Raw genomic sequence first — 16,165 nt, 5'->3', positions numbered from 1 at the left:
ATAAAATTAAATTTGGCATTAAAAAAATGCCAGTCTGGATGACCATGTCCTAGAGGCCTAGAGCAGGATGCCTGCATCCCAACATCCATCTGGGACACATGTCATGGATCCAGCTCCAGGGGCAGCTTGTCCTCATTCAAAATCCCAGTCTTCAGCCCCAAAACCCCCAAGACTGTCAGGACAGCTGTGATGAACCAGCTGGCACAGCGACAAGTGCCAGAATAAATGGACATTCCACCTCAGAATGGAGTCCTGGCCCACAGGGAACAAGCCAAATGCAAAGCCAGAGCTGGGGAGCAGAAGCTCATAGCCAGAAGTGGGATGCAGGCCCCACTTTCCCAAAGCGGCTCCTACTGTCCTTGAACGACCAGAACAGGGGTGGGGACTCCAGAGGAAGCTTTGCTGCATCCCTGGGAAAGCTAGAAATGGAGCTCCCAGTTGAACTGCTCTTTCGTGTCAGCTTTTGTCCAAAGGAAGGACACTTTTTTCTAACTAAGGAAGCCCCAGTGACCTCCAAGAGTGAGAGGACACAGTGGGAGGACGATGGGGGCGGGCAGCCCCTGGTTCCAGGCAGGGACCAGCTGGAGCTTCCATCCCCAAGTTCCTCAACTCCATTTGAAGCACACACATCCATCTGGAAGGCAGAAAGGTTTCCGAGGAAAAGCTGCGTCTCACTTTCTGGGTGTAGTTGTGGCCAGCCCACTTTCACATTGCATCCCCAGGAGTGCAGGGTGGGGGTCCCATCCCCAGAGCCACCTGGGGGCTGCCCAAATTGCCATAATCAGTGTCTCTGGCAGCGCCCACATCAGCAAACTGGGGGAGCACAGAGCAGTATCAGGAGACCAAGGCTAGAATTGTCACCTCTGGGGGACAAGTAGGGTCAGGGAGGGTGATTTGGCTGTAAAATTGGGTCAGAGCAGATGGAAATTCGGGGCTGCCTGGACAGCAAGCCCAGACCCCTTCCCCCCAGAGGGTCTTTTACTCTGACTCAGAGATGCCGCTCCCCACCACCATCCCACACCTGCAGCTGATGGAATTTTAATTTAATTATGAGCTTCCAACCTATGGAGGTGACTTCTGACCCAGCAGGACACATTTGGGCAGCACGGCTGGCCCCGCTCCAGTTTCGTGAACAGGGCACTGGACACTGGACAGCCCCACACCTCACCCCGCTGCTGGGACAGGAAACCCTGGAGTTTCCTCTTGTGCAACGGGCCAGGAAGGAAGCAGGAGGAGAGTCCAGAGGGGTCTATTGCAGACGTAAATGTGTGAACGTGACACTGCAATCCAGTCAGCCCTGAAGAGCCACAGGGCCACGACCGGGCTCAGTGGGGCAGGACGTGGGGCAAGGCTGTGCATGGGGCTCTGCCAGGCTGGGGAGTGGCTCCATGGGTGCTACAAGGGCTGGGAAGGCTGCAATGGAATGCTGCAAGCACTGTTAGCTTTCCAAGCGTCACTAGAGCAGGGTGAGGAAACCCCACCGACGTGTGCATGGAAAGGCACAGGTCATCTGGGAGAGGAGCAGTCTGGGACTATCTATCCCCAAGCAATGACATCTTTCCAATAGTCTTTTCCTCCCTCTGCAACATCAAGGGAATTCCCAGAAACCTGTGGAAGGTCTACTGCCTGACAGGCCACCATACGGCTTGACAGGCCACCACAGCTTTGTCCCACAGGAATTCCCAACCCCTGATCTGGCCCAGACCTTCTCACATGGAGATGCCACAGCAGGGCAGAGCCATCAACAGCTCCACACAAGGGTGACCCATGGACCAGGTCTCATGTCACCTCTCCAGACATGTATCTGCAGGCTGCAGACACAGAAGCCCAAAACTCCATGGAGGAAGAGAGTCAGGATGACAGAGGCCTTCTGAGCCCTGACACACACTTCCCTCTGCCACACACACCCTCACTCCCCGCCAGCTCTTCCCAGATTGCTCTCTGAATGCAAAATTTCCCATTTGAAGGCAAAGAGCCAAGCTTGGCTCAGGAGCAGCACAACGTCTTCCTGCTTCTTTCATTTCCAGAAGGAAAAGAGTGTTGATTAAAGAATCCAGAGCTACTGCAAATTATTTGGACAAACTGAGTAAGTCGCAGTGCAAATCCTCTTAATAATGCTCCCTCATTTCTTCTTAATTCCTTTCTATAAATGGAAAGCCGGGATGGAGCCTACCTCTGGAAAACTGCTCACAAGCCCTGCAGTCACAGGAGCTTCAGAGACGGGAGCGAGCAGGAAGACCTGACTACAACAAGCCTGGAAGAAAAATCCATGGGCTTAATTAAAATGCAAATCCTAGTAAAGCAAAGCTTAGCTCAGGCTCTGGAGGGTGTACAGAACATGAGAGCCAGGCAAACTCTTCCAAGGGCACATCTTAAGCTGCGCCAAGGGAAATGTAAGTTGGATATTAGGAAAAAGTTTTGTATGGAAAGAGTGATAAAGTTCTGGAATGGCTGCCCGGGGAGGTGGTGGAGTCCCCATCCCTGGGTGTGTTTAAAACAAGACTGGATGTGGCACTGGGTGCCAGGGTTTAGTTGAGGTGTTGGGGCATGGGTTGGACTCAATGATCTTGAAGGTCCCTTCCAACCTAGTCATACTGTGAATCTCTTTAAACATCACCCAAGGAATAGTTTTGTCCAGCAAAATCCCGGAAAAAAGCCAGCTGGGTAACACCTGGGGTAGACAATGCTCCACTGAGGACTGGCAAGAGCTCCTGGGGACAGCTGGGGTGGCTGCGGTCCCCCCGTGCTGGGCACCTGTGGCCTGAAGCAGCAGCAGGAGCAGGAAACAAGCCTGGTTTTGTGCCTGAGAGCAGCTGGAGGGAAAGGGAGGCAGGGAGGCAGGAAAGCAATGCTGGCAGGCCTGGCTGGCCACATGGGATGTAAAACCCAGGGATGTATTTCTATGTATTGGACACTACTGGAATACTTCTTCCACTGGAGGCTCTTCCAGAGCCTCCAGTGAGTATTCCAACTGCCTTTCCACTCAGTCCCATAGGCTTCTCGAGAGCAGGGAGTCAGGAGATGTGAAAAATACCTTCCCACCACTTAATCCAGGCTATTTGGCTGCATCTGCTGCTGAATCCATGAGTGTGGAAAGCAAGTGCTCCTCTCCTGGCTGGCTACATTGTGGAGCTACTCTGGGGATGAAGCCCTTTGTCCAGGCTGTGTGAGCATATTCCAGAATACATTGCTGTTCTCCTCACCTCCTGCTCCCTCCAGATGAGAATAGCTCCCAAAATGACACAAGCCTCAGATTTCTCAATGCTGAAGCCATAAAATCAACTGTTTTCCTCAAACCAACAACATATTTCAGTGACAGAGACCTGAAAACCTCACTGGGGTCACTCCCAGTGGTGGTGGCTCCAGATGTCCCTCTCCAGGAGGAGATGCTGATCCCACCAGCCCAGATGCCAGCAGAAGGAGGATGAAGGTATCCAGAGACAGCCCTGAACCCCAAGTGATACCAGTGTAGGTGTCTGGGGTCACCTTGTCCCACAGTCTGCACATGGAGCACCCCAAAACAGAGTCACCCGAAGATGGCAACAAACCCCATGAGCCACGCTGGAATCCAAGGCATCGCCACGATGCTCTTCTTGCACAGACCTTGCTCTGGCATTGCTGCCTCCAGCTCTGCTCTCTCTCCTGAGGCCAGGAGGATGATGACTTTAGATCAATGACACCACCAGCCCCTCCAGCACTCAGCAAAGCCTGATAAAGGAGTGTTATGGAGCTCTTCCAGCACAGGTGGGGTTTCCTGGGAAAAAAACACCTAGGCCAGGAAATGGAGTGGTGGTGTGAGGTTCAGAGGTCTCTGAGCACAAGCAGACATGCAAGGCGTGAAGCTGATGCCCAGCTTCTAGCATGCCTTTGCCTTAAGGGCTGTAGTGCTGCTATCCCAGCAGCAAAACCAAAATAAAGTTGTAGGATGCCCATTATTGTGGAGAGTTTTGTCAAAGAGTGGCTTGAGGAGACAGGACACAGCCAAATCAATTTGGTAAAGATGTCCTAACTAGGGCAGAGGCCTTTTTGCAGGCAGGGTGTCTGTTGGGAATTTAGCTGACTAGAGAATGGAAAAGTACAAGGCTGTGGCTAATTCCAAGTCCTGCACCTGCAAGATAGCGTGTCCTTGGGCCTAGCTGAGTATGGTAACGAGTGGACAGAGGGATGTGAGAAACAGAGAACGCAGGCCCAAAGGAATGAGGAAGAGCTGATGGTATAGTTTAACCAATAGATTGCTTGGCTTACAGAATATTCATAAGCTTATCACTTGCTGTATAAGTGTCTGATGCTTTCTTCAATAAACGGGACCTGTTGATGACCATCTAGTGTCCTGGTCTCCCTCCTTCGACACATTATGTCCATTTGGAACGTGCCCACTCCACCAGCTCCCAGTTCCTCCTGAGGGCAGCAGAGGTTGGGATCCACAGGAGGCTGCACCCATGAGCTGTGTGCAAGCACTTGACCCACCACTGGCTCTTCCAGAGCCTCCGGTGAGAATTCCAAGTTCCACACCATCAGGAGGGATGGGGTAGGATGAAACAGTGTGATCCAACAGCTCTTCCACCTTGGAGGCAAAGGAAAGAAGGAGGACAGCCAGCCAACCAATCTGTGGCGGATTCCAAGAGCCCCAGTGAGACACTAGATGCCAGCAGGGGAGAGCTGGAATGATCACAGGGAGAGTTTGGCTCCCAGAAACGAGAGTTTACCACAGTGATCACATCACTGCCCACCACAAGGAACCAGCACCTGGAGTGCTGGGCAACTAGCCTCCTCCAGCCATAAATAACTTATGTCGTTTAATTACTTGGACATGGAATTTTAAAATTCAGTTAAGGGAACGTGGACTTTTCTTTTACACAGATAAACCTTAGGGGGAAAATGATGGTAAGAAGAAATTTTGGGGAGAAGAGCTGACAAAAAGCAAGGCTACAAAACCCAGATCTCAGAGGGAACAGCTGGGGAAGCTGACACTGTAAAGTTCAGAGCCCAGGCTGCTGCTGCCTGGCACTTCCAGAGCACAACCAGAGCCCATCACAGGGAGCTGGATCTGAGGAGAGGCAGAAATCCAGGGGGGCCCCCAGGATCCCCATCCCTCCATTACAACATGCACATTTGCTCATTACTCTTCTCACTTAATTACTGCTCAGGGCAGTCAATCCGTGCCCAGCTGGCTTAGCTGCAGCCAGAGCCTTTCCCATGAGCTGCCCCAATAGTCAGGCTTTTAATTTTAAAAGGGGATTTTATGCAAGGATAATCTCTTCCAGCAGTGGTCATTTCTGTCTGGGGGGGGGGGGGGGGGGGAGTGTGGCCATGTCTGACAGGGTCAGTCCAGGAAGGTCTACCACCACCTTCAAAAATTCCTGAAACATTCCCAGTCATCATGACCAGAGTCTTCTGCTTCCCAGTAGATGCAAATATTTAGGCATTTTTTGGAACAGGAAGAGATAAAGGAGTGAGGATGAAGGATTTGGGGAGCAGATGCAAGGATCTCATCCAGATATGCATTTCTATGATCAGCTACCACCCAGGACCCAAATTTCTTGAGAAGCATCACCCCAGCAGGAACACAGCAGCTCTTACTGTCCTAGCAGGATATTCTGAAATTAAGCTCAGATCTAGTGTTGGTGGAAACTGTTCCTTGCAATGCTTCTGGGTGAGCAGCAGCTCCCAGGGGCAGGATGGGGCATCCCCCTCCTGTTATCCCCCCAGGATGTCTGGATCTTCAAAGGGTGCCAAGAGCAGCCATGAGCACGTGGACCCAGTGCTGCATCTGAGGGACATGCTGGAGCACCGGGAAAAGCCAAATCCCTCTTCCCAGGAGAGCAGCACAGGGGTGAACATGCTCCCTGTAGGAGCAGTCCCTAAAAACCCGCTTCTTGCCCCCAATTTGTTTTCATTCCTTCTACCTGGGCGAGGGGCAGTCCCCATGGGCCAGAGGAGCTGTGACACTGGGCACAGGGACACAGGTGCATGGAGATACAGGTGTGTGGGGACACAGGTGCTCCTGGGGCCATGGCAACATGGATGCATGGGGAGCGCTGGTGGGGACACAGATGCATGAGGACACGAACGCTCGTGGGGATACAGGTGCATGGGGACACCAACACTCGTGGTGACACAGATGCATGGAGACACGAACGCTCGTGGGGACAGAGATGCACGGGGACACGAACGCTCGTGGGGACACAGATGCACGGGGACACGAACGCTCGTGGGGACGCGGGTGTTGGTGGCACGGCCTGAGCCTGGCCGAGCCGGGGACTGGGGGAGACGCCTCACACGGACGTGCGGGAGCAAACCCAGCCCGGCCGCAACCGCACGGGAGGCTCCGCATCCCCACGGATTCGAGCCCTCCACACCCGCCGGCGGGTCCCGCTGCCACACGAACCATCCCCGCTCCCCTTGATGTTCCTCCGGGAACCGCCGGTACCGAGGGTAAAGAACTTCCCCGGGAAGGAGTTTCCCTGGATGCGAACCCCGATTCCAGGAATGAGCCCGGGAGGGGCGCGAGGGTCCCGGGGGGCGGCCGCGGCCCGGCACTTACCACCTTGCCCAGCTCCATGGCGGGGGCTCGGGGCTCGGGGCGGGCTCAGCGCGGCGCGGCGGCGGCGCCCATGGCGGCGGCCCCGCGGGGCGGCGGCGCTCGAAGCTTCTGCCGGGCAGCGGCAGCGGAGCGGGCGGGGCGGGGGCGCGCTCCCGCGAGGGGCGGCACGGCCGAGGCGGGGGCGCGGCCGCGGCGCTCGGCCGGAATAACAAAGGAGCGCTCGGGGGGCGGGCGGTGCTGCGGGACGCCCCCGAGCGTGCCGCTCCCCGCGCCCGCCCACCCCGGGGCAGCGGCAGAGCGCAGGAGAGGATGATGGCCAGAGGGCTCGCGGGTGGGGAGCTTCGCATCCCTCGGCGCGGCCGCCCCAGTCCTGCTGCCCTACTGCTAGATGCGCGACCCCCACCCGAAGCGTTGCCCCACTGCCACATCTGCTGCCCCATCCCTGGCCTCCTGCCCCATCCCCTGCCCCGCTGCCCGAGCCCTCTCTTACTCCCTGTCAGACTCCCTACCCCGTTGCCTGCCCCCTCATCCATTCCCTGTCCTGCTCCATCCCCTGCCCCATCGCTGTGCCTGGGGGTGAGGCTACACCGGTGGGTCCGTCTGGCACCTCCGCAGAGTTCCCTTGTTCCAGAGCCTATTTGGCTGCTAGCATGTAGGTTCCAACAACAAGAGCAATTAAACTAGCGTAGTAACAATCCCCTGGCCAGAGTCAGTCCCTCGGGCAGGCAGGAACAGCTCGTTGACCACCATGACCACCCCACCAGGGGACAGGAAAGCGTCCAGGCAGGAGGATTTTGGTTTTTCCCAGCTCCCCCTTGTGCTCAAGGAATATTTTCTGATGGGAAGGCACAAAAGAAACCGAAACCATTCTTCTGTCACACAGTGAATTTCCTAAAAGCAACCCCAAGCGCCAGGGCCCTTGGCTTGCCGGTGGAGGAGATGCTTCAGGGCCTGAAGAACAAAGTGCTGCTGTGAGGCCAGCCCGACCAACACACTAATCCCTCAGGATTACTGCAGTCTAGTCACGGCTCAGCCACTTACTCTGGGATGATGGTTTGGCCTCTGTTAATGAGATAATAGGATCCCACATCCCCAAGCAGACAGAGCCCTGCCACCCCTGCACTCTCCCAACACCCAGCTCCACAACCACCCAGTTCATCCCAGTGTTGGGGGAGCTTTTAGGGTGAAATCCAGGTCAAGTTTTCATCAGGTGGTTGTTAAAGGCGTGTGAGATCCCTGGGATGGACAGATGGATGGAGCACTGCTTGTCTCGGAGCACACAGCTCACAGGTTTTTTGCTGGACTAAATGTGTTTTGCTAGAGCAGATGGTTTCAAGCAGCAGCCAAGTTCCTTTGGGAGCAGAGTCTGGATGCTGCTCTGAGCCTGGGAATGAGCCCAGATCAGTGCTCTGCAATCAGGGCAGGCACCTGCCCCTGTGAGGGGTACCTGCTCCTGTCACAGGTGCCATCATGGGCCCGGCTTTGTGCCCTTCCCCCAGTGAAGCCCCACAGCGAGTGACTCTCAGCTGTGTTCTCAACATGAAAAGTGAGAGCCTGGATCCTCACTAACAGCCCACCTCCCAGTATAGTGTTCCCCCAGCTTAAAGGGATCGTGGAATTAATTGATTTCCCCTTAGCTGGGTTTAGCATTGCTCTGAACTTAGTGCCACGACCCCTGCTGCCTGCTGCCCCAGGATATGCTGGAGGTGCAGTCCAGAATTTCCAGGGCACCATCTCCAAAGTCACAGACAAGCCAAGCCACAGCTTCCAGAGGCCACAGTGCTGCAATTAGCACTTGGTCGTTAAGTATTAATGGCTCATTTGCATGAAGAGACCTTAAGGCAGGTATGCAAAGAGCACAGCCAAAACCAAAGAGGATCTAGACTAAACCCAGTCCCTCCCACATGCACAGGATAGATGGGACTTTCTCTACAATGCTACCTGCATGAAAAATAGCCTCTGAAATAAGAAGTAGGATAAATCCAGCTTTTCAGAGCTTCCGGTGACATGCTGTAATGCCACTGGAACCTGGTTGCAACCATGCCAGACTGCCCACCCCCCACTCACAGGCTTTGTGCTCCCAGCACTCCTGCTCAATCCCCCAAATTAAAATCAGCTAATCATCACTAAGCTTATTCTTCCAAATCAAGCTTCCAGACCAGCTCCCCTCTGAACAAAGTGCTCAGCTCAGGGGGAAGGTATCCAGGGCCTCCTGCAGAGCCAGGACAACCAAGTATTTGAGGCCACAGCTGCAGTGTGGTTCCTCATGGCTGAGCTGCTCCAGCTGGCAAAGTCCAGAGCTTGGATACCACCAGGATGCACTTTGGGCAAAGGCAGAGAACTCCAAATACACCTGGCTTCACAACATGGGAGGGGCTTCAGCCAGGGAGCAAAAATCAGAGCCAAGGCAGCTCGAGGAGAAAATCTGGAAATTAACTTAAAAGCAATTTTGGAGGGGTCCTCAGAGCAAAGGGAAACCCCAGTTTCAGAGAAGCCAGGAAAGCTGGAAGCACCAAGCAGGAATGACAGCACCCAACCAATCCAGGGCTCAAGAAAGGCTGGTGCAGCCTATGGGGATAAATCCCACTTCAGGGATCCACTGAGGTGGAAGGAATTTCATGCTCTTCCCAAGGGGGTTCCTTGCTGCAGTTCACTGTATCACTGTGAGGACACAAGGGTGAAGAGGCATTCCTGGCCCCAGGGTGCTCTTGGGTTATTCCCAGGCGCTCTCATGAAGAGCAGGGGATACACAGAGTATCCCAGTCAGATGTGCAAACCCACACACTTCATCCCAGGCTCCAGCAAATCTCTCCAGGGCTGCATCCTATATGAACAATTTGGGATCCACTTGCAGAGGCCCTAGCAAGTCTCTCCAGGTGGGATGGACGGAATTAGGAGGGATGCACTGATGGGGCTGCTGCACAACTGCAGGGCATCACAGGCACTGCCTCCTCCGGGGTAGGAAGGAGCCTTTCCCACAGGGAAGAGGGAAGGCAAAGTGAGGGCTGCTTCCCTGAAGAACCAGGAGGGAGGCAGCTCCTTGCTTCACCCTGTCCTCTGAGAGCCTTCATTCATCATCCTCCAGTCTGATCTGGAGAGCTGCAGGTCCTTCCTCTCCCCCTGGCAGCGCTGAATCTCCCTGGGTGCTTCACTGCAAGTCCCTTTTCCCCACCCTGGAAGCACCCTCCACCCTCCTGCAGCTCTGTGACTCTCCTGCCTGCTTCCAGGATGGGATGTGTGGCCTGGATCATGATGGATGAAAAAAGAAGAGACATTCAGCATTTTCCCCCACCTGCTGGAGGCTCTGCAAGCAGTTTTTAAACTCTATTTCAGTAATCATCTCTCATTGAAATTATGGGAATTAGGGTAAAATGTCTCAGCAAGTGTGGCCTTTTGTCATTGCATCCTAGAGAGGCTCCTCAGAATGCTCCCTAAGGCTTTGGCTTTTACATCTCTGATTTCTGTTGGAGCAAATCTCTGCCTGAGCTGATGCTCAGGATGAGAGTGGGAAGCCTGGGCCAAGCTGCTCCAGGGAGCATTTACGTGCCTCTCAAAGGTCTCCTTCCCTCTTTTTTCCTCTCCTTCTGTTCATTTTACCAGGTCTAAAAATACTCCACTAAAAACCATCTTCCTCTGCAGCCGCCTCCCTCCTAGATGACTAATAATATCTGTTGCTCCTTCTTGATCTCTCTGTATTTCCCAAGTCTTCCCCAAGGGAAGGAACCAAATCAGGCCTCAACCAACTCCTTGGATTCAGACTCCTAAATTCATTTTCCTCAGAGAATGGTATTTTTTCCCATTTTTTCCAGTGTAGCAGCAGTTTAAACCCACCTCCCCAGCTCACAATAAACTAATCCTGCTCCACGGCTTACACCTGCCCAGTGCTGCTGAAGCATTGTTGTGATATGGGAGCTCCAGGATCCTGGCATTTTCAGAGCTCTAGGGAGACTAGCAGGTTCACTGGGAAAACCACCAAGCACTTGGAAAACTATTTATTGTCTGTTTTTTTTCAGGTTTTAGTTTTTTCCAGCACCTTTTCAGCCCTGGAGCACTCCCTGCAGTGGCTGGGTTAGGCTGGGTTTGGTGTCTGGTCCTTGGAGCTGGACAACCAGCACTGGCTGTGCAAGAAGCTTCCATTTTAGGGGCAGGGGGTGAATGCTGGGCACTGGGGGTGTTTGGGATAGTGGGACTTAGTGGGGAAAAACGCCATTGCACCAATGTGGTGACAGCAAGTTGAGTTTTCCCTCTGAGTGGGATGTTAGAACACTGTAACAGGGATTTGCTTTTCTGCACTGTTCCAGGTCTTTTCAAAACAGAGCCAAGACGTGCACCAGGCATGCTCCCTACTGCCAGCACCACATCATGGATTAGTCAGGATACAGGGATGGAACAGTACTGGCAGGAGCTGGAGGTGTGATGAGTTTCTCTCGACTCAGATACTGCAGTACAGCCAGATCCCTCAGGGCGCAGCCCACTGTGATTTTCCAAAGAGATCCATCAATGAACAACCTTTGGAAAACCCTCATGCTGACACTGCTGATGTAAAAAATGTCCCCAAATGGTCACAGTCTTGGTGAACCTGCTATTTCCAGCCCCAACCCTGCACTGCATAGAGGCAGATTTAAGGGGTATTTGGCTGCTCCAACACTTCTGGAAATCCCCCTGGCCAGCTAATGCCCAAATACCTTTGCAAATCCTTATTTAGGAAAAATATCTGCTTGGGAGCAGTGCTTAAAAAGCTCAAGGCCATTTTCAAATCCATGTAATGCTGTAGTTTCCTGGACATGTGAAAGTGAGAGGAAAAAGCAGATCAGGCTGAAGCAGGCACAGGGCCAGGGCCATTGGCTGTGCCCAGGGCTGTGCTGACATGGAGTGCCAGTGGATATTTCAGCACCAAGCTCCCCCAGCTGCTCACCACGACTAGACCAGCATGGAAAGCAGGGAGGAGAGCAGTCCTTCCACATCCCCCCAGGCAGGAGATCCAGAAGGGCTCCCAGGGCCATGGACAGAGAGGTGTGGGTGAAGCTGCTGCTAGCCCAGCAGGGAGCCAAGCTCCATTATCCCTCCCACCTTTACAGGAAGCCGCTTGGTTGGGCTGTCAATATAGAGATTTTCTTGAAAAAATACAAACAAACAAACAAGCAAACAAACAAAAAAAAACCCCAACCCCCCCCCCAAAAACCAACCAACCAAACAAAAAAGCCAGGTTCATGGTGCCATTATTGATCATTTGGTATTTTTAGCTCCCTGTTCACTGTTCAATCCATCCTTGTTGGTGTTACAGCAATCACACAGCCCTCTGGAACACGGCTCAGTGGGGCTGCTACAAGGTAAGCAGAAGCTCAGAGAGCAGCAATACAATGCCAACAGGATTAAAAATGCAAGAGGGAAAGAGAGAGGTGGGATGGGATAAGCAACATCCTCCCCCTTGCTGCTTCCAGCTCCTGACAATGCTGCAAACCAGAGGCAGATGAAACTCCTGTTTCCTACCTGGTGTGTAGGGCTGGGAACCCATAGAAAGGATGAGACTGATCTGAGTGGTGCATCAATGGGCTGGAGGGAAGGGAGGGCCTCAGAGGGAGCTAGACAGGCTGGAGCAGTATGTCCATGGGAGCCTCATGAGGTTCAGTCAGGCCAAGGCCAAGATCATGGACCTGGGCCAGGGCGATCCCCAGTGCCAGCATAGACTAGGGAGCTCTGCAGGGACCCCAGAAGTCTGGGAGGATAAACACCCTCAGCATCTCTCTCCACCCACAGGGCCATTAACTCCCATCAATGGCCCCCAACGTTGTCCTCTCGTCTCTAGTTGCAGGACTTCCATATCCTGGATCCACTGATTCCATAGTGATTCAGGATTCAGTGTATTCTGCCATCATTGATTTCATAAATGGATGGATGGATGGATGGATGGATGGATGGATGGATGGATGGATGGATGGAGATGACCCTGTAGAGGACTGGGGGATTCTGGTAGGTGACAAATGGGACATGATCCAGCTGTGTGTGCTGGCAGCCCAAAAAGCCAAGCATCTTCTGAGACCCCCCTGGAGCTGCCTGCACCTCTGGGGTCCCAGCACAGGACAATGATGTTAAACTGAAGAAGGATGGAGTCAGGTTAGAGATGGGGAAGGAATGCTCAACCATGAGGGAGGTAAAGGTGAATCAGGCAGTGGGATGTAAACCTGCACACTCCAGCTCTATGTGACAACTTGCTTCCCGTTGCAGATGCCTCCTGGGTCCCCTGCAGCCCCATCCCTACATGCAGGTTATCTGAGAACCCTCCTAGGAACCCCAGGCTGACTCTTCCTTTGCACACACACATTGCTCTGCTGTGGTGTCACTTCCTTCTTGCCTCACGCTGGCACCACTGAGATGAGCCAACGCCCAGAAGAAGGAAGCAGGGTCAGCAAAGAAGACAGCTGCAGCAGGAACTGGCTCATCCTGCCACATCTGACCCTCAGGGCTCCCTGGGCTCCAGTGGACTGGAGCTCCAATATCACCCACCAACCTGCAAGCCCCAAAGGTTAAAGCTCTCCCCATCCATGGGGATGTTTACCCCCAGCCATGAGTCCACCCATCAACAACCCCCAACTTTGTCCTCCTTTCTCTAATTGCAGCCCTTCCATACTTGTATCAGTGTCACCAGTGACTCAGAAGATGGTTAATAAATCACAGAATTCCAGAGGGATTTGGGTTGGAAGGGACCGTAAAGCCCATTTCATTCCACCCCTGCCATAGGCAGGGACACTTTCCACTGTCCCAGGCTGCTCCAAGCCACATCCAACCGGGTCTTGGACACTTCCAGGGATGGGGCAGCCACAGCTTCTCTGGGCAACCACCCTTGCAAGGAAGAATTCTTCCCTAATACCCAATCCAAACCTACTCTCTTTCAGTTTGAAGCCATAAAACACATCTCCCACTCATTTCCTTTTAAAGTTGCCAAGTTCTGCCCTGGAGACTTCATAAATGGGGAGCTGAGGCTTCACACGAAGCACAGTGCCAAAACACATTCAGTGTCTGCCCTCAGGTGCCTCCCTCCCTCCCCCAAAGCATAGTGAGGCCCTTGGGAATCTCCAAACATTTGCCTTAGGTGATCCCTCCATTGCCCCATCAGAGGAATCACTTTAATTATCTGCTTTTGGTTGCCCCTTGAATTGAGACAGCAGAGCCTGGCAATGCCAAGTGTGGTGCTCAGCTCAGTGCCCAGCCCATAACCACTTCCCAGGAGCTTCCTCCACCTTCTGCTGAGCTTTATATCCCTGTGAACCCTGACAAGGGAGCAGGAGGCTGTGTGGATGCTCCAGTACAGGCACACACACCTCAGCATCTCTCACAAGTCCTAAATGTGAGCGGTTTTGTTGCAGATGTGTAGCAAAAGGGGAACAAACTCGCCTGAAGTAAAACCACTGGATGCAATAGGTTGGGAAATGCCACAGCATGTGTTTTCCCTGCACCAGACCACGTCCTACAAGGCCAGCCTCTGGCCAGCCCCTGTCTGCAGCCCCCTCAGCAGTGCTGGGGCTATGGGGGGGATGTGGGTGCTGGGCCTGCCTCTGGCTAATAGGCAGCAGTTGAGGTATTTATAGGAAATATGCAATATACATCTAGCCTGGGGACACTTTCCAGCCCTGAGCTTGTCCTATTTATGTGCTGTGTGGTTGCAGGGGGAGGTCAGAGCACAGCAAGCAATGCTGGCCCACGGCAATGCTGCCTCCTCCTAGTGCTCCCACAGGTTTGGCTGCTTGCTTTGGCACCAGAGGCCACTTCCCAGCGCTCTCCCCCCACTCCATTACCGAGACCCCGTCCAGCACCCCGTGTCCCAACCAGCTCCTCCCCAACAGGCCGTGGAGTCATGGGCTCTGGAGAGCTGTGGGTTTGCAGAGGGGCCAAGAGCTGCTCTCCCTCCCAGCAGACCCAGCAGGACTGGGGTGCCCAGTTCAGGCCAAGGGGGAAATGTTGGAGCAAATAGGTGCCCAAATGACAGATAAAAATGACACAGTAAATTCCCTGCCCAGCATCCCCTCATATGCACCAGTGCCAGGATGAAACTCCATGGGTGAACCTTGAGGGCTGAAGCCCCTCAGCTTTGGAGCCAGGCTGGAATACCTTGGGATATTCACTTGCAGAAGGCTCTAGGGAGACCTTAGAGCCCCTTCCTCTGCCTAAAGGGGCTCCAAGAGAGCTGGAGAAGGACTTTGGACAAAGGCCTGGAGTGACAAGACAAGGGGGAGTAGCTTCCCACTACCAGAGGGCAGGGATACATAGGATATTGGGAAGAAATTCTTCCCTATGAGTGTGTTGAGGCCCTGCCACTCGTTGCCCAGAGAAGCTGTGTCTGCCCCACTCCTGGCAGTGTCCAGGGCCAGGCTGGGTAGAGATTGGAGCAATCCGCTCTAGTGGAAGGTGTCCCTGCCCACGGCAAGGAGTGGGGTGAGATGGTCTTTAAGGTTCCTTTCAACCCAAACCACTCCAGGATTCTCTGCTATGCAAGTTCAAGCATTCCTTGCACTCTTTTAGTAGTCCCTGCTCCCACATCCAACATCTCTGCAGTGCCTGTGGCTGCTCCTGCACAGGTGATGCTCCTGCAGGAGGCTCATAACTGAGAGCACCTGGCAAGCTGCCTGTCCCCTGGTAGAAGGTTCAGAAGGGCCTGGGGAGCTGGCAGGGCTGGAGAAGGGATCTTTGCTGCGACCCGGGTGGAGCCCAAGGTGGAAAAAACCCGACACATAAAGGAAACTCTGTTTCATGTGTAATTGCTGCCTGTGTGAGATGATTGAGGAGGGAATAGCAGGAATGATTCCATGAAAAAGGCTGCAAAATCCCTTCCTGACATATAAATATTTCATTTTCCTTGTGTGGAAATAAACAGCACTGGCTGGAGCACTGCCAGCATACCCTTAGGCTCACCCAGCCCAAGGAGAAGGGTTGCACTGTTCTGCTCCGGCCAGCCCCAGTACCGAGGCTGGAGGGGCACTAAGAGCATGAAACCCAGCTCTGGGTGTGGAAAACATGCCTGTGCCTACTGGAAGCATTGGGAAAACGGATGGGAGGCACTTGGAATAAGCAGAGATTACAAGAAGCAGTTCTGTCGGGAGCTTTTCTGGCAGCAGGGGACTGCCCCTGTGCTGGGAGCCACTGGTTCCCTGTGGCATGGGGGGCACCCCCATGTGTAATTCCACAGTGGAATGGGCTGGGCATGGACGGCTGTGCCTGCCACTGTGTTCCCTGCCTCCTCTGGCCCTTATGAGCAGGATCTTCCACACAAGGATGAAGGTGGGAGAGGGGTGCCTGAAGGGCTCTGCACCTCAGGGATGTCCCCGCTAGAGTTCATCAGGGCAGAGGGAAGGGCAGCCCCAGGATTTCCATGTCATTCCAGGAAAACAGGGGGTTTAATGTGGGAGGGAAATCTCTGCTCTGGAATGCAAATCACAGGAGCACACACAATACCATTGACACTGGCAGAGGCGCATATGGGACACCCAAACACGAGGAATTGGCTCTGAGAGACACTAAACAGACCCAATTTCCATCTTTTCCAGCAATTCAGCAGCTGTCAGGCGCTGCAAGGTGAGGCCAGCCCAGCCCAGGACACCCTGGTGCTCATACCCCCAGCTCAGTCCC

The 16,165-nt window shown here is 53.8% G+C and overlaps 1 protein-coding gene across 5 annotated transcripts in view; it reads right to left on the bottom strand.

Moving 5' to 3' along the window:
- Positions 1-16,165, bottom strand: part of HIP1 (huntingtin interacting protein 1) — a 44,541-nt gene that overhangs the window by 16,320 nt on the left and 12,056 nt on the right. Inside the window, exon 1 of one of the 5 annotated variants that reach the window (XM_074556989.1) lies at positions 6,545-6,744. The exons of 3 other annotated variants lie outside the window; for them this stretch is intronic. In XM_074556989.1, the coding sequence (XP_074413090.1) occupies positions 6,545-6,562 (18 nt within the window). In that variant the 5' untranslated portion in view covers positions 6,563-6,744. Of the gene's footprint in view, positions 1-6,544; positions 6,745-16,165 lie in introns of those variants that run through there. One more of the 5 variants, XM_005493748.4, reaches the window with a different exon arrangement.

Source organism: Zonotrichia albicollis, chromosome 22 (assembly GCF_047830755.1).
Source record: "Zonotrichia albicollis isolate bZonAlb1 chromosome 22, bZonAlb1.hap1, whole genome shotgun sequence".
Lineage (NCBI taxonomy): Eukaryota > Metazoa > Chordata > Aves > Passeriformes > Passerellidae > Zonotrichia > Zonotrichia albicollis.
The sequence above is the reverse complement of the archived record's forward strand: the minus strand, read 5'-3'. Positions and strand labels throughout refer to the sequence as shown.